This window comes from Nanorana parkeri, unplaced genomic scaffold (genome assembly GCF_000935625.1).
Source record: "Nanorana parkeri isolate BGI_ZX_2015 unplaced genomic scaffold, ASM93562v1 scaffold1598, whole genome shotgun sequence".
Lineage (NCBI taxonomy): Eukaryota > Metazoa > Chordata > Amphibia > Anura > Dicroglossidae > Nanorana > Nanorana parkeri.
The window spans coordinates 235,412-258,870 of record NW_017307866.1 but is presented as its reverse complement, the minus strand read 5'-3'; the positions used below and the strand labels follow the sequence as shown (position 1 = coordinate 258,870).

General features: G+C 41.6%; 1 protein-coding gene across 1 annotated transcript in view; it reads right to left on the bottom strand.

Annotated features, from left to right (window-relative positions):
- Nucleotides 1–204: 204 nt before the first annotated feature.
- The window catches only part of NAT8L (N-acetyltransferase 8 like), a 38,224-nt gene continuing 14,969 nt past the window's right edge, over nucleotides 205–23,459 (bottom strand). The window contains exon 3 of the mRNA XM_018570800.1: nucleotides 205–1,313. Coding sequence (XP_018426302.1) covers nucleotides 946–1,313 — 368 coding nt within the window. The 3' untranslated portion in view covers nucleotides 205–945. The remainder of the gene's footprint in view (nucleotides 1,314–23,459) is intronic.

The window sequence follows — 23,459 nt, the reverse complement described above, 5'->3', positions numbered from 1 at the left end:
AATTTGCAGTTCCGTTATTTATATACACATTACATAAGAAGTTCATTAGTGTTTACACATACATTTTCCCCCTTCCTAAATTTTTTTTTTCACTCATTGCTCTTGTCGAAGGGTTTGGTGAAGTGAATGCAAATGCATTGCCAAGGTACTTGTAACTTCTCTTGTGCTCAATGACATCATCAGTATGAGACAAACAATTGAAGGGAACACTTCAACGCACATTAAGAACTGTGATTTCTGAATCCGCAAGTCCCCTTGTGATAATATTGAAGCTCTATCTACATGACATGTTACAAATGGGCTCAGTTTGGACGTAACAGGAAGTTTGCTGGCTTAGAAAGAGTTTGACATCTCCGGGAAGGTCACAGAAGATTGATGTGCCTACGTTCACTAAGAGGTTTGGCAGAACGGTCGACACATCTACAAAAGTGCAGCCCCAATGCTTCGTTGACAGTGCTGTGTGAATGTATAGACACTTCCTCTTCATGCATTGGACCAAGCATTGGTTTTCACATTGTCCTGAAAATAGGTTAACTAGAAGATCTACTAATAGTACACTCTACTGCTATTATACATTGCATTCATTCTTTATTCCCCCCCTAAATGTCAGTATTTACAATTAAAAAATTAATACATTATTTACACCAGGCCAGAATTCCGGTTCCTGTGCTTATGTGGATACAATGCCTAAGTAGGCTTTACCAAACTGATAGAAGAGTCATCCTAACTAGACAGTTAATACTGGACTTGTGAGAAGGAGGTCCACTCTGCCTCCATCTTACAACTTCCTAGAAAGGGCCTGTTGTACATTCTCTAAGAAGGAAGAAACTGATTGGAAAATGAAGGCGAAGATAGGCAAATAACACTATTTGCCATCATTGCGGTGATGTATTAAGAAAGAATGGAAGCTGAGGTGAGGGGTTTAGGCAGGGGTTGATTTGTTTTCTACTCTTCACGTAGCTGTAGACAATAGCGGTGGTAGCGAAGCTGAAAGAACATTCTCTCTAGTAATGAATGTGTCATCCCTGGGACAGAGTGGTTTTCAATGACGCCCACATGCTTAAAACCCAAAGACTCATACAGCTTGTGAGCTGCTATTTTCACAGCTGTAGTGCCAAGCACAATGGAGGAGTAGTGGTTTAACATGGCAAACTCCAGGACTTTGCGACCTAATGCCTTGGCGATTCCCTTCCCACGGTAGTTGGAATCTACAGACATCCGTCTTAGCTCGACTACGTTGTCTTCTTCATTGCCTCTTGCTGCCACTATTCCAACGATTTTGCCATCCAGGACCGCCACCCAGAAGCAAGAACCTGCAGAACACAAATACACATCAGACAAGGGATGGTCTCTAAGAAGTGTTTAAAAAGGGAGGAATTCCAGTTTACACATAACCCCCCTGAATGCTTTTACCACTTTATGTAGTATCACAATGGTCCATCTCCCCAACCATAACTTAAGGTAGCACTATATACTTTATATAAAATTTGGAACAGACTATTCCCACTTCCACTATAGTCAAGCAGTTGTGGGTAGGAGGAACTATTTATGGTACACCATAATTAGGGTATAAGCAAATAGAAAATTTTCAGCTTCAACAAAGTAACCAAAAGACTTTTGCTATTACCTTTGTAAACCAAAAATGCCTCTTCCGTGCCCCTCTGATCATGATTTAATTTTGTTACTTTACTCTCCCTACATCTAACTTTGGAGCTTAGCGCTTCCCGCCAACAAAACTCATTAGATACTGCAGTGATGAGTCTTAGCCGCAAAGTCCTAAAAACAGGATCAGAAAGATACACAGAAAAGGATTTTCTGGCAAGTAACGGGAACTATGTAGTGTCTACTATGAGGCATATATTTAAAATGGATGACAGGTTTACTTTGTATGGAAATAGTCTTTAAAACCTGGCTCTATCTTTCCAGCAAACGTGATAGTGGGAAACATTTTGGGTTTCCTTGCCTCACTACTGGAGAGTGTAATGGACAGACGTAACTGTAACTATGTGACATTATCTCAAAGCAAAACAGTGTCATTTCAGTAATCTATGTCATGTGATACAGTGGGGGAGGCCCCAAATTGGCACCTTGCTCCATGTGGGGTGATCTTCCTAATTTCAAAGAGGGCCCTAATGTAGACAATGATGAGGGGAACCAAAATATAGTGTCAAATGGAGATGTGCCATCCAAATGCAAAGAACATTGCCAAACTTTAAGTTTATTATTGGTACTATTTAGCATGCTGTCTACAGATTAAACTGCACATAGTATTCAGCAATATCTCTAAGTTTCTCCACTGATGACACCATTTAGAGGATTAAAGGCTTCAAAATGGTTTCTTAAACTGCATTCTGGGGGACAGCATCAGTCCTTATGGCACAGAACTGAATGAAAAACTCTTGGTATTGTCCACACCAATGACTTACCTTCTACTTTTAATTTCCAAACTTATGGAAAACTAGGCAGTGGTTGTTATGGGCAACAAATATAACTCTTCTTTCAGACATTTGTATATGTGATGCCCTTGTTGATTAGATAAACAGTGACAGTTCTGAAATCCATCATAGATTATGTTAAAGAAAGGCGATAGAGTGAAAAGTACAAAAATTGTTCCTAAAGAAAAAAACAAATCCAAGTGTGTGTCCTTATTGAGGGTCTGAACTGGCAAAGAGAGATAGAAGTCATAGATTCCTTCACCCTAGGCTCCACCCTTCTCTGTGACTCCAATGTTAGTATAGGGCTTGTACATGCTTTAGTTATGTAAAGATGTGAAGCAGGCCACTTGGGATCCAAAACAATTTGCTGCCCACACACTGAATCATTTTTTTTTAGCATATGTTTTAGGTATAAGCATTGGGCATGTAATGAGAGTAACCCAGAGTCTTCCATTGCTGACCTCTCTTAAAAATGCTAGTTGCCTGGTTGTAATGCTGCTCTCCTTGCTTCACAATGGAATCATTCATCTGAAACAACTATGCAGACAAGGCCTTTGGACTTTTCTCTGATTTGCTTGATCAGCATAGTTGTGTGGGGGTTAGGAAAACTGCTAGGCAAGTAGGTCAGCAATGGCTGCTTCTGCAAAGTTAAACATAAAAACAATAATAATAATATATATATATATATACATATACTGTATATACATATATATATAAAACATAAGTTACAGAATGCAAAATCAACAACTGTTTCTGAAAATAGGCTGTGTGAATATTTTACTGATTAACACAACACATTATTTGCAGTTAAACAGCAATTAGATATCCAACCCCTTTACCAAACACCAGAGTTTCATGGATCCCTTCTATTTATTGTAGCATGCTGTTGTTTATATGAAGCTTTATGTGACTATTGTCTTTGTTTTGGCATAAAGATATTTCAGGTACAAAATATGAAGCAGAGCCCCTTCTTACATGCAGATTAGGCCCTTCTCTTTTCAAAAAAGAAACTTACAAAATAGATTAGGTTGTGGAAGGCAGGTCAATGGTGTTCTAAGCTGAATGGCAGTTCATGCTATGACACTTAAGGGTCCATGTATAAATGCTCACAGAGTGATTGTCTCTGTAAACAAAGATTCACAGCACATTATGGCCACTAGACAGAGTTGAAGAGCTTATACATTTCCAATGCTCCTTGGCTCCATCTAGAGGCCATAATATGCTGTAAATCTTGATCACAGAGACTATCGCTCTGCGAACATGTAATAAATAGACCCCTTAAAGTGCATCTGTGGACAAAGCAACAGGTTCACTTTACGATCTGTGTCCATTGGCGTTTGTCAGTCATTGGCAGGTGTCTGTGTCAGAACTTCTCACCATTTGCAAGTCAATAGGAATACAAAAGAAGCTTGAAACAGGTAGCTGTGACTTAAAAGGTCAATTGTAAGTGAGAATGGAGGTCAACTCAGAATAACCTCTAAAACTTTAAAACTTATCTTGAATGCACCAGAAAGCAAGCTGTAGTTACCTATGGACACAAGCCCAATGCCCGTTGACACAGGCCCTTAGTGCCCCGTCTAGAAGCACATGCTCACTTCTGAACAAAACTTACTACAAATTACTGATACCTCCAAGTCTTGTTCTTTGCATCTGATCCTCTGTACATTATTTCTGGACATCCGTAACCAGGGGTGCTCTTTTATGCAAGTACCACCCAGCTTCCTGATCCATGGTGCTGGCCCCAACCCTTCTTTTCCCTTGCCCTTTACTATTGGTTTAGAGGCACCACCCATGACATGGGCCAGTGATAAGCTAAATTACAGAGCTACACATGGAATCAAATGAAGCATACAGACCCCTAAAGGTCTCTGCTATTCACATTAAATAATGATCGAGGAAAAACTGTTTTACATTTGAACCATTACCAGGTAAAAAAATATAGTAGAGTTTCAACCTCCCTCATAGTTTTCTGTTTCACAGCATCATATTTGTAACTACAGTACATGTGCTGAGCAATTGTACCGTGACTGTGTAATGACATATTTTAGAGTGAAATTGACCTAGAAAGAAGTAATAGTAGATAATCTTTGAAGGGATACTGTGAAGCCCAAAGCAGTTAATCATATTTTAAGGATAAATAAGAAAAGTAACGCAAATATCGAATTAACTGCCATGGGCGACCCAAGCACTTTGTTCTGAACAGAAACGCTTTATGACTGACGTCTACCGTCAGTGGTTTGGAACATGTTACTGAGTTGGCAAAGCTGCATGTACAGTGCTGAAAGAGACCTATATAATGTGCATGTGCTACTTTTTTCAGGGCTGGCAGAAGAGTCTTGAAGAATCCCAGAGATCATTTCAACTGCTGACATCATACCCATTAACTTTAATAGGAGCTTAGCATAGATCTCTATTTAGCTGTATCACACCTCTACAAATATCATTCCTCTTCTTTCCACTTCAGTAGCTTCCAAGAGAGACTCTACCAGGAAAGGTCAATTGCCCTAAATATTGATTATTTTTTAATGCAGCATCAGATGCAAAATTTAACAAGCTGCAGAACTAAGAAAATGGTGGTAATGCCAGAATGTAAAACAATCATATCAAACAAAACCCCTCGACCTTTGCCATTATTTCTGTGTTTTGTTTTACAAGTTCTAGGCCAGACCTCTTGACAAATTTGATGGCCTTCTACCCCCCAAACCCTCTGCAGTTACCGTCTCAGGGTTGGCCAGTTTTGAGCAGCCTGTTCAAGCCATATGCTGCTTTCTACTGTTCAGCATCCTGCATCTACTGTAAACAGTTTTATCAACGTGCCCTTTCGGAAGAGCCTTTTTATGGCATTATATTGGAGGATGGTCATCCAGCTTATAAAAAGTTGGACTGGGTTGAATGGGTATTCATTTAATTTTGCTGACTTGGTCATTTTAGCAATTTTTTTTTCATTGATAAACTGTTTAACTTTCATCAGTGCAGTTTTTTAAACCGTACAACTCCTCAAACGCCAAAGCCACTTAACACCCTTTAAGTGACCCTGTTGCTAAAGTTACTTAAATTAGATATACCTTTAAACAAGTGTCTACGTACTTACCTTTCCTGCTGAACGCCATTCCACTCCTGAGACATGGGTCCCCTGCAGCTTGCACTGGCTCCTCTTGCTGCCTTCCACATCATCATAGGAGACTGTAGGGCCACCGCCGTGATATGCAGATGATCCAGAGGTAAATAAGCAGCTGTGGGGAGGCTTAGTACCGTCAGGAGGACTCAGAGGTGGATTAGCTCAATTTAGATAATCCTAAACTTATCATTTAAATCAGGGGTAGCCAAACTCTGGCCCTCCAGCTGCGGAACTACAAATCCCATGAGGCATTGCAAGATTCTCACAGACATGACTCCCGGAGAGAGATGCATCATGGGATTTGTAGTTTCACCACAGCTGGAGAGCCGGAGTTTGGCTACACTTTGTTTACACTCCGGTATAACATACCTCAACCTGCACAGTGGAAGCCATCAAGACTACCTTTGTCTTGAAAACAGAGATTACAACTAGATTTCGCTCAATGACTGAAAAACGTATGCTGCTATAGTTACAATATAGTAACGTAATGTCACTAACTATTTTAAATTAGGCTAATAGTAAAAAAAAAAAATCAAATTACATTTTTTAAAAATTTAGCATGAAAAAGTCTACTTAGAACACCAATTACAACCCATGTGACAAAATTGCCGTTGACCAGTGATACGTGAGACATACAAATGATTCATGTGAAAAATGATTATGTGCGATGGATTTTATTCACACCATTACTTTCTATAGTCTTCCAAGTGCTTCCCAAATATAAAAAGCTGTGAGCTGTATTTCCAAATAATTTCTAAAAGCCTCATGAATATACAGATCACCGAGGCATCGTGTAACCATTTCTCGTCTTTCTCTTTCAGCTGAAGACCTGTCAGGTGCATGGGGATATGATAAAGGTGCCAGCCATAAGCCGCATCTCAAGCATGAAACACCTTGTCACCCACAGTAACCAAATAAATCCTGTTACTTTCACAGTTCCTGAAAATAAAACATGGAATCTAGTGGCTGCTTCCACTATTGAATGGTGCTATTCAACTGAACCGTGCAATGAGCACTAATGGTACATACAGTGCTACAGTTCATGGCAACCAGAATTCATCTCTTAATTAAAAGCTCGTTGGCTGTTATGGGCTTCTGCACTTTGCATATCACTGTTCTTTTGACTGCCTTAAAATCCCAGCTATTTAATAAATGGCATAATGGGAAATCTAATCCAGGCTGGCTAAAAGGGAGGAGGGGAGGCACAAAAATATCTGTTATTTAGATTAATACCTGATGTTCTAACAGTCTATGTCTAAGCCCTCTAGAATCCTGGGAAAGCAGGTGAACTATAGAGATCAGTTTCCTTTATCATTCCTACTTCTAGGATATCCTCAATAAATAACCTTACGGGCAAGCCGCCCCTGACCCTACTAGAAGGCACTTACTGTAGAGGGGAGCTCATTCAGCCTAATACAAAATTCTCACAACTCTAAAGCCTGGTCCCCTGCTGAGAGTCAGTAAAATACTGCATATGACTATTTTATACTGCCAAGTGCAGCCAGCAGTTGTAACACTCAGCTTCTCTTCAAATGTTTTACAGGTTCTCCTTAGCCACTAGAAAAGGTATGTTTAGGGCTGCAACAACTAATCGACATAATCGATTATAGAAAAATTTGTCAACTTTTTCAATCATCGATTAATCGGCTTTTAATTAGTTGCCCTTGTCCACAGCTCCACACACGTTGCGGTTTTTTATTGAAACTCAAATCAAGAAGATCTCTGTCTCACATGCAACATGATGACTGTAAGTGCCTCAAGAAACACTTTGCTGGGCCATGTATATTTGTTTGATCTCATTCATTATTGTAAAAAACATTGATGTTTTAAGCAGCATAAGGTTTTCCTTTAAAGGAGAACTATGGGGTCAGTGCTTTTCCCCATAGTTCTCCTAAGGGTCACGAGAGGACACAAACTAGCTTTCTCACGTGACCGAAAGCTCAGTATACCGCGAGCTATAGCTCGCGGTATACTGAAACTCCGCAGCCGGGACAGATCCCGACAATACTGTCTGGATCCACCCAGCTGCGGGATTGACAGCTGGCTCTGCCTATTCAGAGGCAGAGCCAGCTGTGCCCGCCCCCGTCCATTTCGCCAGTAAATGCGGGAGGATCGGAGCGGGGATGGGGGGAATCCCTGCAGGGAGCCGTGAGTGGCAGTCATGGCTCTCTGCACGCATAGATCGAGAAGTGAGCGAGCGACGCTATGTGTTCGCTCAATTCCCGGTCTACTGAGCCGACCTGTGAGTTTCATTGTCACAGGTCGGCTCCGATTATGAGGCTGAGTGAAAATCACTCGCCTCATAATTCTCTTTTAAACGCCTCCCCCAGTACCAGAAACGTGAAGGAAATATACCTGAAAAAATGCAAAAAGGCCAGCTGATTTACATTGCACTAACTCTTGTTATCTGATTTCTCTTTTTTTTTTTTTATAAAGCTCTGAAATGAACTCTTTATACAGGAGTTCAGGGTGACTTCATAAACGTACATTTGGGGGATGCTTGTTTGGTGTTTTCGTCATTAATCTAGTGTACTTTGTAATCACTTTTTGCAGCGTCTCACCCCGGGGAGTTATTTCTTCCACGCTTCATTCCCCAGGGAAATTAAAGGCCGTAATTTAGTGTTTAACTGAAAGCTGAAAAATGATTTCCTGGTTTAGCTATCATTCTCTGCTAATAGGAAAATGGGCTACCATTTCATTAGCAGTGCTGCATGCTGTGTCCATGAGTTCTGGACCCTCACTAGATTCCTCCTCCTGAAAGATGGTAAAAGTCGTTATAATTCGCTTTTATGGATATCTTCCTTCTGTGAACCCAATAAGTGACAGCTGCAGTGAGAAGCCAACAGGATCAAAAAATCTAGGGGTCAGTGAATCTAGACATAAGAACACATCGTGTTGCTATCTCCCCCTTTTATAAAATGTAGAAAAGTGTATAATAATAAAATATCCCTTTCATCAGGTGAATATACAAATCCAACAACAATATCAATAAACTCCCTGTGAATTAAATGACAATGGGAAACAATTATCCCTGTTTGAATGAATGTGTAAACAGATTAATAAAGTAGAAACATAAATTGCAAAAAATTCAGAAAAAGAAACTAATGTTAACCCCAAAAAACTTACTGTCAGTAGTGTTCATAGACTTTGATAGCAAGTGGTGAAATATACAATAAACCAGAAAAACACTGTGGCCAGATTATTATGACCACCTGACGACGTTTGTAGGCAAATTAGCTATAATTTGGCGCTGAAGTTGCTAGAGGGCCAGACCATTATAAATAGGGAAGCAGATTGTTTACCACCACAGTAGAAGTGATTTTTTTTCTGAAGATACGGGTAAAAGATACGGATATTTTATTATCAAACACTTTTCTACGTTTTTTTAAAAGGGGGGAAATAGCACGGTGTGTTCTTATGTCTAGATTCTTCCTCCTGCCTTGGAAGGAGAGGCAGCTTCTACATTTTTAGTTACCCATACTAATACAGACTATCTGCATGGGAGATCGGTTTAGTTCAGGGGAAGACAGCCTTGGCACTCTGGTACAAATCCTATCATGCCTCTGCTTCTGGGAGTCATACATATGACTGTCAGAGTCCTGCAATGCCTCATGGGACTTGTAGTTCCACAACAGCTGGAGTGCCGAGGTTTTCCTACACCTGGTTTAGGTCCTCTCTGTCGATAATATGGACATTATGGATTCCTGCAGCTTTCCCAGGTGACAGTCACCCTCCCATAGTGTAGGTTGATTCTCAAGGGCCTATGAATACACTTCACTGCTATGTGTGCCTGCCGCAGCCTTTTCTACTGAAAAAGTGGGAATGAAGACCCAGCATTTGGATACATCAGGCTGCTTATAGTTATAAAAATGGTACTTAGATAACCAATAAATAAATGTTGGTGAAGCCAATGAAAATGAATAAGCCCACATTATATTTGTGTAGGTTCACATTAACAAGAAAGCTGCAGTCATGTATGATAAAATAAGCATAGCTGAGGTTTCCATATATGCGTTCTGGCAATTCACGGGCACGTTAAGAGTAGTAGCTGGGGATGTATAATCTACATCTCATTGAACCCTAAATGAGTATGTAACATTTCCTATGCAGGTCATCACCTGGATTCATTCTGACTCAACATCTAGATTGTACTCCGAGGGTTCACTAAGCATCATTTGCATCTAAACTGAAGGCATGACATTACCTCAAGGCAGCATCAGAAACATAGTGAGGGGAATTAACTGAGATTGGAGCAGTCAGAATCTGGGGCGTCCATCTTTTATTTTTAAAGTGTAAAGTGATATTAAAGTCAAAAGGTTTTTAAGATAGTTCAAATGCTGATGAAATCACTTACAATGGAATGCTGCTCCCTGTTTTTTTTTTAAAGTTTTAGATTCCTGCAGAATAAGCTGGTTCCCCGAGCACTGGCCCTGATATCCTGTTTTAGGGTGGCTCCTTCCTCTTGTGTGTCTCCACAAACACAGCAAGGCACTGCCTGCTTCTGCTTCCTCATCCAATCTACCGGTAGTAGATGATCAGCTGCTGGAGACTGTGTTGTCCCTTGTGATCTTATACTGGACATGAAGTTCAGGGAAGCTGAGCTGAGAGAGTTGGAGCTGTTTGGAACCATGATAACTGTAAGTGCTTGGGTAAAAAATTTAAGAAATACAATGGGCAATGTATATTTGTTTGATCTGGATTCATAATTATTGAAAAAAATAATTTGGGAGTTTAATACTACTTTAACTGAACAAGCTGAAGATAGACAGGTAGTGGCTAGAATAGGCTTGGGTGTGGGGGATCAGTAGAAAATGATTATTTTATTTAAAAAAAAGAAGTGGCAATTGTTTATGATACACAATGCTATAGCAAATTAAATGTCACCCAGTTAAAGTTTACATACTTAAAACCAGGGATGCACCGACACTGGTTTTTCGGTATCGAGTACCGATATTTTTTTTTTTTAGTACTCGCAGATACCGAGTACCAGTGCCGTGTGCCCAAATTATCAGAAAGTCCGGCTGCAGATCGTGACCCATCGCCCAGCTTTCTGAATACCCGTGAAGCCGGTGTTCTAGTGAAAGAACACCGGCTTCTGTTGCCAAGGCTGCCTGACTTTTTGACCAGTCAGGAAGCCGGCCGGCGAGTTATGAGGTGCTGTTCAGCTTCCTGATTGGCCAGGAAGGCAGGCTGCCTAGCAACAAGTGAAGCCGGCTAACTAGCCAATAAGGAAGCCGGGCGGCACGTCATGACCAGCCTCCCGGCTTCCTGATTGGAAAGGAAGCCGGCTCCATGCTCCCTCGGCTCTTGCGGTCAGATGGAGATCTCACTCTGACCGGAAATTACCGTATCGGAGGTAAATATCTGAGAATTTGGACGAGTAGGAGTACTCGCCAAAATACTTGATATCAACACCGATACTGGAATCGGTATCAGCGCATCCCTACTAATATAATAATAAACTAATGAAACTTTAGATTGTAAGCTCTCATGGGCAGGGCCCTCCTTACCATCTTATGTTGATTTGTATTGTAATTGTAGCGTCTTCCTTATATTGTAAAGCTCTGCGCAAACTGTGTTAGCGCTATATAAATCCTGTATAATAACAATGATGGGGGGCAACGCATTCTGTAAATACATTATGCACGCATTGTACACTGCATTTTTGGCATAGATAATAAAGCAACAAAACACACTGAATGGAACAGAAAACTGAGAACGGTCAGCCTTACAGAAGAGGCCAAGCTCACAATTTCACAATCGCTGATGTACAAAATGCACATTAAAGACAACAGATCACAGTGCGGACAATACATACCACAGAATGCAAGGAGTTTAAAGTACAACTGAAGCTAAAACTCTTTTTTTTGTTTTGGATAGAGTGGAGAGGGATTAGGATACCTCTCAGGTTTTTATTGCCATCTGTGTAGCCATTAGGGAGATTCACCCTCTTTATTAGTCCTGGTGGCCATTATCACTGAAAGTGAAAGAAAATCCCAAATTTTGGGTTGCCATCAGAACAGGAATTGTTGGGTAAACTTCCAATGGGGACACTAGTTCTGCTGACCCCCAGGAATTTCCCTCGCTTTGGAGGGATTTCCTCTCATTTCCTGTTGTGGCTGTTGACAGGAAGTAAAGGAGTATCTCTCGAATGGCAAAAAAAGGTGACAGGGGTTACTCCAACTAATAAGTTTTGTCTTCAGTTCACCTAAATTAATGAGCCCGGCAGCACCGATCACAGAATGTTGGGAGTACAAGCTGCAGAACGTGGGGGAGTAAAGAGAAAAAAACACAGATAGGAAAGTAGCACATGTAAATGTATCCGCAAAGAATACTGATACTCCACAATTAATTTTGTAACACATTTGTCCTTGGGAGAGAGAGATCACATTCATTGACTTGTTTAGAGTTTTTCATAACCATTTAAATGGAAGACGAAAGTAGTTGTAATTATCCAAGAAAGGAATAAGAAAAGAGACAGAATGATGGAAAATAACACAAAGAAGAGAATACACATAGCAGCTGCTTTAGAAACTTCCAAGTAGACGTAAATCCTACCTGAGTGACATTTAGCCTGCTAACACCTTGTGCATCATAAACAAATGCCTCGTGGTCAATAAAACTACTTGTTTTCATCATTTGTTGCATTATTTTATGTCGCCTGATATTAGCGCAACTGTCTATCAAACCAAAATTTTCAGTATAAAATACACTTATTTAATTCAATTTTAGTGCACAAAAATGTATATTACCCAAATGTTTTGGTAAAATATAAAATAGGAGGTTCTCTGAGAAAATAGACACCAAACATGTCAAGCTTCAAAGTTGAAATGGCGAAAAACTACAGTACCCAAAGCTGTCTATAGGCTTTGCTTTAAAATCTTTTACAGGCCATCAGTTTAGAGTTACCCATGAGTAATAGCCCTAGCCAGCCCCATATGTGTTATTGGTCACAGGTCTTCTTTAAAGGAGACATTTGGGGTCTATTAGACCCCTAATGTCATCTTTGCAGCCCATTGAAGCTGATCAAGCACAGATTTCGATCAGCTCAGAAGCCAGAAGTGACAAAATCATCATCGCTTCTGGGTTCAATCTGCAGGGTAGAGATGAGCGAATGGACGTTCACTGGTCTCTCTCCACTGACACCTGTGATGCTGGTCGCAATGGAGCCCAGGAAACACAGCCGGGGTTGTCGGAGCATATTTGCCAGCTCGTGGAAGTGATCAGGCATCTTTACAGCCTCCTGAAGCTAGCTGCAGGGAGTCTGGCTACAGGAGCACGCTGCCGCCGACGTACATACATCGGTGGCAGCAAAAGGGTTAAAGCTTATATTAAATTTCTGTGATTGGGTTTACATCTACATTTAAAGAACTACAATATTCAATGTTATTCACTCAAGGACCCGACACACTTTGTGGTTGATTTACTAAAGGCAAACAAGCTGTTCACTTTGCCAGGGAATCTTCCCTTAGCTTAGTGAATGAGGTGAAGGTCTGCTGACTTCCATCACCCAATCATGGGCAAGCAAATATACTGTTGATGTTATGTTCCTTGCATGTGATTGAGTGTTCTTTGCAAAGTGGATTTTCACCACATTCACTAAGCTAAGGGGACATTTCCAGGGAAAATACAATTCCCACAATCTTCTGAAGCATATCTAGAGCCAAAAAGAAAAATGTAACAGGTGGCAGCTTACCATCCCTTCAATGTGGTGACTGCATTAGCTTTCTTTTTTTAAAGCTCCTCCTCTAGCCCCGCAATCCTGCAAATAACAAACTTCCTGTCCCTGGGTGGCTACTCTCTACTCCTCCTCCAAGATTGATGGTGGACTTTAAACATGACTGCTCTAGTTCATCTCTACTATATGAGAGAGACGGAGCCTGCGGGTACCAAATCATACATTTGGGTCATATTCATTCACAAGGCTTAGGGCAGCATTATGTCTAAATACAGCGCTGCCTATAGGGAGAGTTTTATATAAAGGTTTCTATACTTCACTGATAATCACACAAGAGGGAAGATGGAGCCTAAACGTGCTTCTTCTCATATGTGAGAGCTGAGGACCATCATAACACGCAGTGACATCTTTTTCCATGCTGCTGTCAGTGGCAAATCTCACAGATCTGCAGAAATGAGTGCGCTCTGCACTCTAATTGTTATGGCCTATGTCATTTTGTCCACTAACATGCAGACACTGGTGCCTATTATAGCTGACGTGCCACGTGACTTTATGAAACATGAAAGCTCATTAAGCTAGGGGAAAACATTGTTCAGCACGTTACCATGAGTCAAACAAAATGCTGCTTTAGATTAAAGAGGACAATAAACGAGGAGGGTGGTGAGGGGGCACACTGCAAGATCGCAGCGCTGTGAAGCAGGCAGAACAAGAGGAGAAATCTTCTGCTCTTTTAAAGCCCAATTGATGGTTCGCACTTTTAGGGGTCTATTGATAACCATTTCTAAAGCCATTGGCCCTGTGAATGTTCATTCTGTGCAAATGGATGCACAAAAAGGAACGTTCCTCTTATATTTTCAATAAATATATATGTCCAATGTATTTTCTAATGTCATTTTGTAATACCGCATTATGGCCACTAAATGGAGCTGAGGAGCACAGGAAAATAGATACTTGCATCTAGTGCCCATAATGCAGTATTACAAGGTGACATTCAAAAGTACATTCAACAGGTACATTTGTTTTGTGCAATTATTCGCACAGAAGGAACATTTACAGAGAACCAATGGTGAATTGTTTATAAATAAACCCCTAAAGTATTTTCATGGTCCTGTACCCCAGCATACCATTGTTTTTAACTGATTTTGCTTGCATGTGCCTTTAAATACTCTTTGCTCTAAGTGAAAATGCTGCATTCTGCCCTGACATTGCAGTGTCCTGTACTAGCATGGCAAGGGTACCTGCCACACCCCTTTGCAATACAAATTTGTGTGAGGAAACGGTGTTATGTTTGGTCAGCTCTTTTGCTCAGTGCTGATTTCTGAGAGCTCTGGGTCTATAGCTGACAATAAACCTGTGGGTTGAATGAAAGAAACAGATTACTCTATCCATGCTAAACAGCGCGGATGGAGGAATCTTCCCTGCCGGGCTAATGTATTCTGAAAACTGGCACCCACCCCTTTTTTTGGCTGACTATCTGGAGCGTGTGCTATGTTACTTTTGCATTGCTTTGTATCTTACCCTGCCCAGGTGCACCTTTTTTGCAGTTTTAATTTGACCTGTATACACATGTGCCTACAAGGAACATCCTGACTGGTGGAGAGAGCAGAGAGATGACCAGTCCATCTGCACTACTTCTTCACTATCCAATCACAGGCTGGAGGTTAGGGGGGTGACCAGGCTGTTTTGCTTAACTGCGGGCGAAAAAAAACCCACAGGTCTCCAGGCTGGCTGTGCTATGTGGCAGAGCTGTGTCAATCTCAGGACTGCATGCACAGAAATACAAATTCTTTGGCAGGCAAGACTGAGTCCATAAGTGTATTTCAGCTGCATATTTAGCTCTTTGCCTGGACTTTCAGGAGACACCTTTGGCTTGCAGGCTGCCAGCTATTCTGTAGATTCCACTCCTTTCCTGTATGATACATTTAATATACAAATCCTGCAGCAATAAGTCCGTCATTATTGGAAATGATTCCAGGTCATTGTCTCTTCACCATGGAGCTCTGTGCATTCCTGTGCAAGTGTTTATTCCTAGTAACCTGGCATACACCCAGACCAGAGACTTGTTATCTACACATACATACTCCACATTCTACCACCCGAGCCAAACAGGCGTAGTGTCCCTGTGACAAAGCAGTGTGTGTGTGTGTGTGTGTCCACTGTCAGCTCTGCTTATAGATGCTGCAGTAAGCTTAAAGGATCGTCATTGATTTATACACCTATGATAGGCACTCAAGCTGGAACTCATAAGACTAGCGCTTACCGCAGCAGGCACAGGCCCAAGACAAGCTGACCTCCAGGCAAACAAATAAACACACAGATGAAATACATATACAGAAGCGGCTTTACCTGCCAAAAGATTTACATTTCTGCAACTTTCATCCAATTCTGAGATTTACGCAGCACAGCCCTCCCTGTCAGAGCAGGAGACCAGACTTTTCTCTATTGCAGTTTAGTTATAGAACTAGGTCTTGTTCCCGCCCCCCCAGGGTGTGATTGGGCAGTGACAGAAGCACGCCAGCATAACAGACTGGGTCCTTGTGCTGCTTCTCCCCCACCCACCATTGCTGTCTAGGGAATTGCAATACTCTGACATCAGGTCTAATACAGAAACTGCTTGCATTTGAGAAAATACATTAAAGGCTTGCAGCATTTTTGCAGATCGCACTGGACTGGAACGCAGGAACTAATGTGCCACGCGTTTGGGTGCGGGCAATCGCACTGCGGGCGTGGCTGCAGTGCCATTGACTTCAATGCACCACCACGCCCCCTCCCGCCCCTCAACACAGGGAGCTGGCCCGCTTGCGTGTCACTCTGGAATGCACTCTTTGAGGTTTGAAAAGGCCCTTCGGGCTCATTAAATGCTGCATTCAGATCCATACTGCAAACAGTTCTTACAGATCTGAAGGCTATTGGCCCACGCGCACAGCTACGGTGTGGTCAGTATTCCTCTGTAGCATTGAGCTGCTTAGACCTAGAGTAATAAAAGGAAAATCCGTGGTCCAATTTTATCAGCATTTTATGCTGTAAGCAATTGCCGCTGCCTAGTAGCACTTTATGTTTACATTTTCCTCCAGGACCTAAATGAGTCAATAGACAGCAGCGGAGGTGCAGGTTTAGAATGACCTCTGATAGAATTGCTTTTATGTAGGCAATAGGTGTTGACTGCGAAATGGTCACAAAGTGATAAACAATTTTGTGTCATACACAACACCTGTGTTGCACAATGCCTGTGGCGACGGTCTGCATACCTTATGCTCGCATAGATCCGCCCACCTGATGCATTTCGTCACTATTGACTTCCTCTGAGGCGACGGTCTTCATACCTTATGCAGACCGTCGCCTCAGAGGAAGTCAATAGTGACGAAATGCATCAGGTGGGCGGATCAATGCGAGCATTACAATCATAGAGACAGGAGCTGCAGTGGACACAATCCATGCGCAATTGCCTTATTTTAATTGTAAGTGCATTTTAATCGTTTTAAATAAATTTATTCTGATATACTACACTATGGGAAGCCTTTTTTTCTCTCTCTGAGCACAAGAGAAAGTGGAAGATGGATTAGGGCTGAATAGTGGATGGATGAATAGTTTTACACGATTTTGGAAAGATAAGCCAGAGTTGGGAGGAATCTACCCCAATTTATTGTCGGATTAAAAACAAAGGAGAGGATTTGGTTCTATATATATCAACAAAACGCTAATTGTTCATCTGAAATATGGTGAGCAATAGGAGTCGGTGAGTGCGGCCAGATCTTATCTTTGAGCACGGTGGAGACTGGAGAGCACTGATTCACTAATTGTTTTTGCATTCACGGACGTGGTGTTGATTATAAAAGTTGGAAGATATATCCTCACATATTTCAAGGACTTTATTGTATCCAGAAGTAATGGACTTCACATGTGGATATGTAGATTAAGAGGGAGTTGTACATCGCTTGTGAGATTTAACATAGGATTTAATATATGTACACATTTTATGAGATGTACTAGCACATTTTTTTTCTTTTCTATCATCAGCACAGGCATTGTGCAACACAGGTGTTGTGTATGACACAAAATTGTTTATCACTTTGTAACCATTTCACGTTTTATAATATTTTTCCCACATTTTAGGAATATTTTGCAGCCCTTCACCTAACCCATAAAACGAACTGTAAGCCTGAGCCAAAGTTATATCTACACCATTAAAGTTGTACAGTCCCAGCATACACCCTCCTGTTATAACATCAGCATTGTATACTCTTACTTTATTTGCCTTACTCTTTTTTTTTTAGGGATGCACCGATACCGGTTTTTCGGTATCGAGTACAAGTACCTATATTTTTTTTCAGTTATCGCTGATACCGAATTGCCACCCGGCTTCCCGATTAGCAGGGAAGCAGTCTCCATGCTTCCTCGTCACCAGGTGAAGAGAAAGCATGGAGCCGGCTTTCTGGCCAATCAGCAAGCCAGGCACCTTGTAATGATGCGGCGCCCGGCTTCCTAATTGGCCAGGAAGCCAGCTCCATGCTCCCTCATCACCAGGTGACAAGGGAGCATGAAACCGGCTTTCTGGCCAATCAGAAAGCAGGGTGGGTGTGTAATAACTCGCAATCCGGCTTTCTGATTGGCTAGCTTCCTGACCAATCAGGAAGCCGGGCAGCGTGTAATGACTCGACACAAATACTCGGTATCGGCACCGATACTAGTATTGGTATCGGTGCATCCCTACTTTTTTTATTTATGTATTTTCATAATACAAATGAATTTTAATGGGATTTTGGAATAAATTAAGAATGTTTTTCAGAGAATGGGATGGTTTTGCGCCTCTTAAAACCCCATAGGATTTGTAAGTGTAACTATCATTATTTATATAAGGGGGAAGGTGCTAACTTACTTGATTCAACCTGGGGAGATAGATTGGATAAAACTGGATTATGCAATCAAAGCTTACTTGGAAAAATCCCCTTTATGTAGTGAGTGCCGCCTTCCGTCTGCCCATCACTTTCATCAACTTCCTGGATTCCCAGTGTGCTTTGTGTCTCTTTCCCTGCTGCTTGATGTGATCTCCATTTCTCAAGATGACATATCCCATCATGCATTGCTTCCAGCAAGCACTGGTAATGTTACACTGTTCAGACAATGTGTTCAGAAGGCGGGCTCTGGGAGAGTACATCCTATGGGCATCTTCAATAAGTAACTTCTAGATGGAAATGGTTATTAGGAGTGGGATAGAACTTTTTGGAAAATTCAATATGGAAACAATACATATTTATATAATAGAGAAAAATACATATTTATTTTTAGTTTTTGACTATAGATACCCTGTAATAAATGCTGAACTATAACATGACATGAAGTAGATGTTTGTATATATGGAGTGCATGTGTTACAATGCTGATGTTATATGCTGGGACTTTACATCTCCTTTAACAGTTGCATTTAAAAGCTTGCCTCTGTGCATTGCCATTCAATCCGGAAGCCCGAGCTATACCCACCAAGTCAACATTTTTCCGTGTGTTGAAACAGACCAATCATTATATGGGAAATCTCATTTATTCCAGCGTAATCATACATACCTTTTAGATTGTAAGCCGTCACGGGCAGGGCCCTCCTTACCATCTTGTCTTGAATTGTATTGTGATTGTAATGTCTTCCTTATATTGTAAAGCGCTGCGCAAACTGTTGGCGCTATATAAATACTATGTAATAATAATAATACTGTCTGTTTAACACAATTTATAGTGAAGTGTTCTTTTAAATGCGTCTCCAGCCGAGTCAGTGAAAATTGAATGACATCCTTAAACGAGCAGCCTCTGTTTTATCAAATGTAGAGGCAAATGGAGATGATGGAAAAGGATTTTGATTGCCCGGCGAAATATATTAATTCTAAATGCATAAAGGAATATAATGGTAATGGGAAGGGTGGGGGGAGGGGGAACAATAGCGATCTGCTGTCTGGAAGTGTAATGTTACATAGATTAGTTATGGCAGCTGCTTGGTCTTTACAATGTCGGCCCCTTATGGGTATAGAAAAGAAAGATGAACCATTACAACGTGCTCAATAGTGGGGAGGGGAGGAAGTGATTCCAATCTTCATCCACAAAGTACTCCAAGCATTACTGCGTATCTTAACCAAGAACAAAAATGGCATATATTACAGTTTAGAAATCCTTAGATGTGGCGGCTGCATTAGTTTTCTCCCCCCCCCCCCCTTTATTTTCACCTGAGCATTCATCCAGGCAGGAAAACACTTCCTGTCCCCGGGACAACGCTCACAGTGTGACTATGGAGAAGCAGCGTTGTCACCCTAGGATGCATTCTTGATTTGTACTATGAACACCTTCCCCTCTTATCTCCACAACATGTGTGGTAGGTGTTTTGTAGTTCACAGAAGGGAGCTGGGAAAGCTGAAAACATTGTTTGAGATTTCATTTACCTTGTAAGCTCTCAGGGGCAGGGCCGTCCTAACCATCTCGTCTTGATTTATATTGTAACTGTAATGTCCTCCTTATATCATAAAGTGCTGCACAAACTGTTGGCGCTATATAAATAAAGCTGCAATATTTTGAATTTTGGTTTTGGGGTTTAGATTTTCTTTAGGTCTCCCAGTTCTGCTCATGTTCTCTCTATTGGCATAAATATACCATGCTGCCATTCCTGTGCAACCACAGGGTGAGAGTGGAGCCTGAGGGTGGCTGGGAAATGCTTGCATGTCCAGCCCTCCTTGGATGCTTATGGGCAACTTAATGCTGAACTCCCGAGCACAAACACTTTCATTGAAATGTATTCAATAGTCACAAACGATATAAAGCCACTGTGGGTGGGATCCAGAGCTGTGGGTGGGATCCAGCAGGCTCCACCCACTACAGGCTGCCTGCAGAAAACTACAGGAGGGGCGGATACAAGACCAGTCACCCTGCACAAGGAAAGAGAGCAGCAGTGACTGGTCTTTATCACAGGAAGCTCTTCCATAGAGGCAAAGTCTCACACTGGATTACTGCACTGATCTGGAAGATTCTAGGAAGAATACATATGAATTTAGACAATATTTGCTTACCCCGGAGTTCGGCTTTAAAGTGAACCTGTCCCCACAAGGTCACTTATATATAAACTCCTGTCCTGTAAAAGAAGAGGCATTATACTTACCTTTCCGGTGGCCAGTGTGTTGATGCTTTGCTGCCTTCCAGCAGCTGCAGGTATTCATCCATTTGGATGGGTCCAATACCTGCTCCCCCCACCATTTGCAATGGTTCCTCCTGCCAGATCACAAGTAGTGATGTAGGAATTGGTGGGAGGCACATAGTGGCCAACCAATGGTGTGTAAGCTGAGGTAAGATGAGATGATATGCAGCCTGTTCATTATATTCTTTTTTCCCTCCTTAGAGCCTTCCTTTAAATTTTTTCTTTCCATGATTTTATTTTGCTGCATAGAAAACCTACAAAATATATTTTCATTTAATTTACTTCCTGTTGTCAAATACTGAAAATGATGATGTCATACTACAAGTGACATATTGACTTGTACCTCTATTGCTGGGAACATTAAGGGCCTATTCACACTAGTCTGGTGGTATAACGGGCGAACAAGTGCGTTCTGACAGCTCCGGCAGTGTTCAGTGTATCGCGCACATTGCCGGAGCGGTTACTGTTTACAGTTTTTTTTCTTTTCTTTAAACTTTATTGGTGGTGTACAATGTGTGGGCTACGGTGCAGTGACCTGTGCTGGCATCCAGCGCACTGTGGAAAAATGCAGCATGTCAGAATGCAGCTTTACCAGAATAGCTGGAAGAGAGACTGGGCTCAGTCTTTCCTTTCAGTACAAGGAAGATTTTTTACAGATAACAGCGGGGTAGAGCAGAAGAGGAACAGGGCTGCAAAAGTAGATGGAGGGCTGCAGAATGAAAAGGGGGTAGTGGCTTCAAAGCTGGCTGTAGCTCCCCCATAGGGATGAGACATAAATTGGGCTTCAACTTGCGGTGGAGCAACAGCAAAATCAGGAAGGTAATGCGTTTTGTTTTTTTTAAAACCACTGCACAGATCTATGCAGGACCAAGTGAACTGTGTCCCCTGGGGGGTTCAGGAAGGTTTTTTACCTTCCGATGATAATTCCTCTTTAAAACCATTGATAAAAGACCCGTTTACAGACATAAAGTTACGTATCAAACAACAGATTATTTCCTATGTGCCCTGGTAGTGACCTACGTTGTTCTGCACAAGACAACTACAGTATAGTGTGAACAGGACCTTATACTCACAAACACACTCAGGGTTATTCACTAAAGGGTGAAGAGTTTGGAGAAGTGAACAATCTAGGACAACATAGCTGAACTGGAACAAATTCTCTAATTTAGCTCCCTTTCCAGTTCAGCTATGTTGTCCTAGATTGTTCACTTCTCCTGCCTTCTCCAAACTCTTCACCCTTTTGTGAATTGCCCTGACAGTCTCTCCATTCATACTAATGATGCACTTATGACTACTTCTGTAAGCATTATGAAGATCTGCAACTAAGAGAGATAGGGTTTTCTTCTTGTTCTAATGAAATATCAAGCAAGGTAAATCTCTAAAAGCTTGCTGTTCACACTCCTGAACAGAAAATCACAAGTTAATAAGACTGTATACTCAGCCCCCCTCTAAGCACTTCAAGCCTCCTGCCTACATAAACAGTGCTCTCCATTTTGTATGGAATACCGTAACCAATGTATAAAGACGTGATTTATACACCGACACAAACATCTCTTCCTCCTTTTAAGAAAACATTTCCATTCACAATTTCCTACACAATGACAGTGAAGTGAATGCTGGAACCAATCATCTCTGTCATCTGTCAACTAAATGTATTTCGAGGAATGTCTTGAGATAAAAGCCAAATTCCTGGACTCTGCTCTGGTCATGAACGCTCCTGTGTCAGTAAAAGTGTACTAACATTTTCTAAATATCTTTAAATGTTTACCTAATACAACAATACAACGTGTCACTGTGTACCACATGCCTTTCTACAGTGTGATTAATCAGTACCTTATGTTTTTGTGTTTAGTTTAAACAGTGGCGAGATAGTAAACCAATGTTTCAATGCAATTAACCCATCAGTAGCTCCTGTCCCTGGACTGTAAACACAAAAATCAAGAAAACAGTCACTCTACATGTCTCTTGACTCAACCATTATCCCCAACTCTTCATAATTCAATTACCCAAACCCTAAAATTCTTTTTAATGCTTAAAAGAGAACTATGGGGTAAGTGTTTTTCCCCATAGTTCTCTTTAGGGTCACAGGAGGACATATACTACTATCCTCCCGTAACCAAAAGCTCAATATATCTCGGGCTATTGCCCGCAATATACTGTGAACGCCACAGCCAGGACGGATCCCGACAATACTGTCGAGATCCACCCAGCTGCATAAGTGACAGCTGGCTCTGCCTATCTTGGGTCAGAGCCAGCTGTACCCGCCCCCTCCCCCCGTTCGTTCCTCCACTCAGCGCTACAGGACCGGAGAGGGGGGAATCCCTGACAGTCACCGCTCACTGCAGGGAGATGATCGGGAAGTGAGCGGATCTGCGGCATGTTTCTGCTCACTTCCCGATCTATAGAGCCGACCTGTGACAGCTTCTTTGTCACACGTCCGCTCTAACTATGAGGATGAGTGGTAATCACTCATAGCTCTCCTTTAAGCCGTGTTCACACGGGTGGCAAGGAGGCGATAAAAGCAGCTGGTTGATCCACCGCATGGCAATGCTTGTAAACTGGGTGTCAACCACCCTCTAGAAAGTGATCCACCGCAGATCACTTTTCAGCGGGGCTGTGGAGCCTACCCCACATATGAACAGGGCCTTAAAGAGTTTGAGAGCACATTTTCTCTATGAAAAAGACAAATATGTATAGAGTATTTGAAGGGAAAAGAAGAGGACAACCAGCAATGAGGTGGATAGAGAAAAAGTTATTGAACAGACAGTTGCAAAAGCCTATGACCCAAACAAAGGAGTTGACATCAACCTGATGGCACTTAATTATATTTTTTTATGAACAAAAAATTATATTTTTTTATGAGAAAAAAAAGTGTAGATTGTATTTAGGCACATAAAAAGAAATATTGCATAATGCATGTAGTCTTTTCTGCAGCCAGCTGGAGGAGCTATAGTCATATTTTCACATGGTTAACTTTTTGAACTTCTGCTAAAAGTGGCTCCATCATTATATCAATCTATGAGTCAGAGGCTGACTGACTCTGCTGCAAAGTATCTTTAGCTAA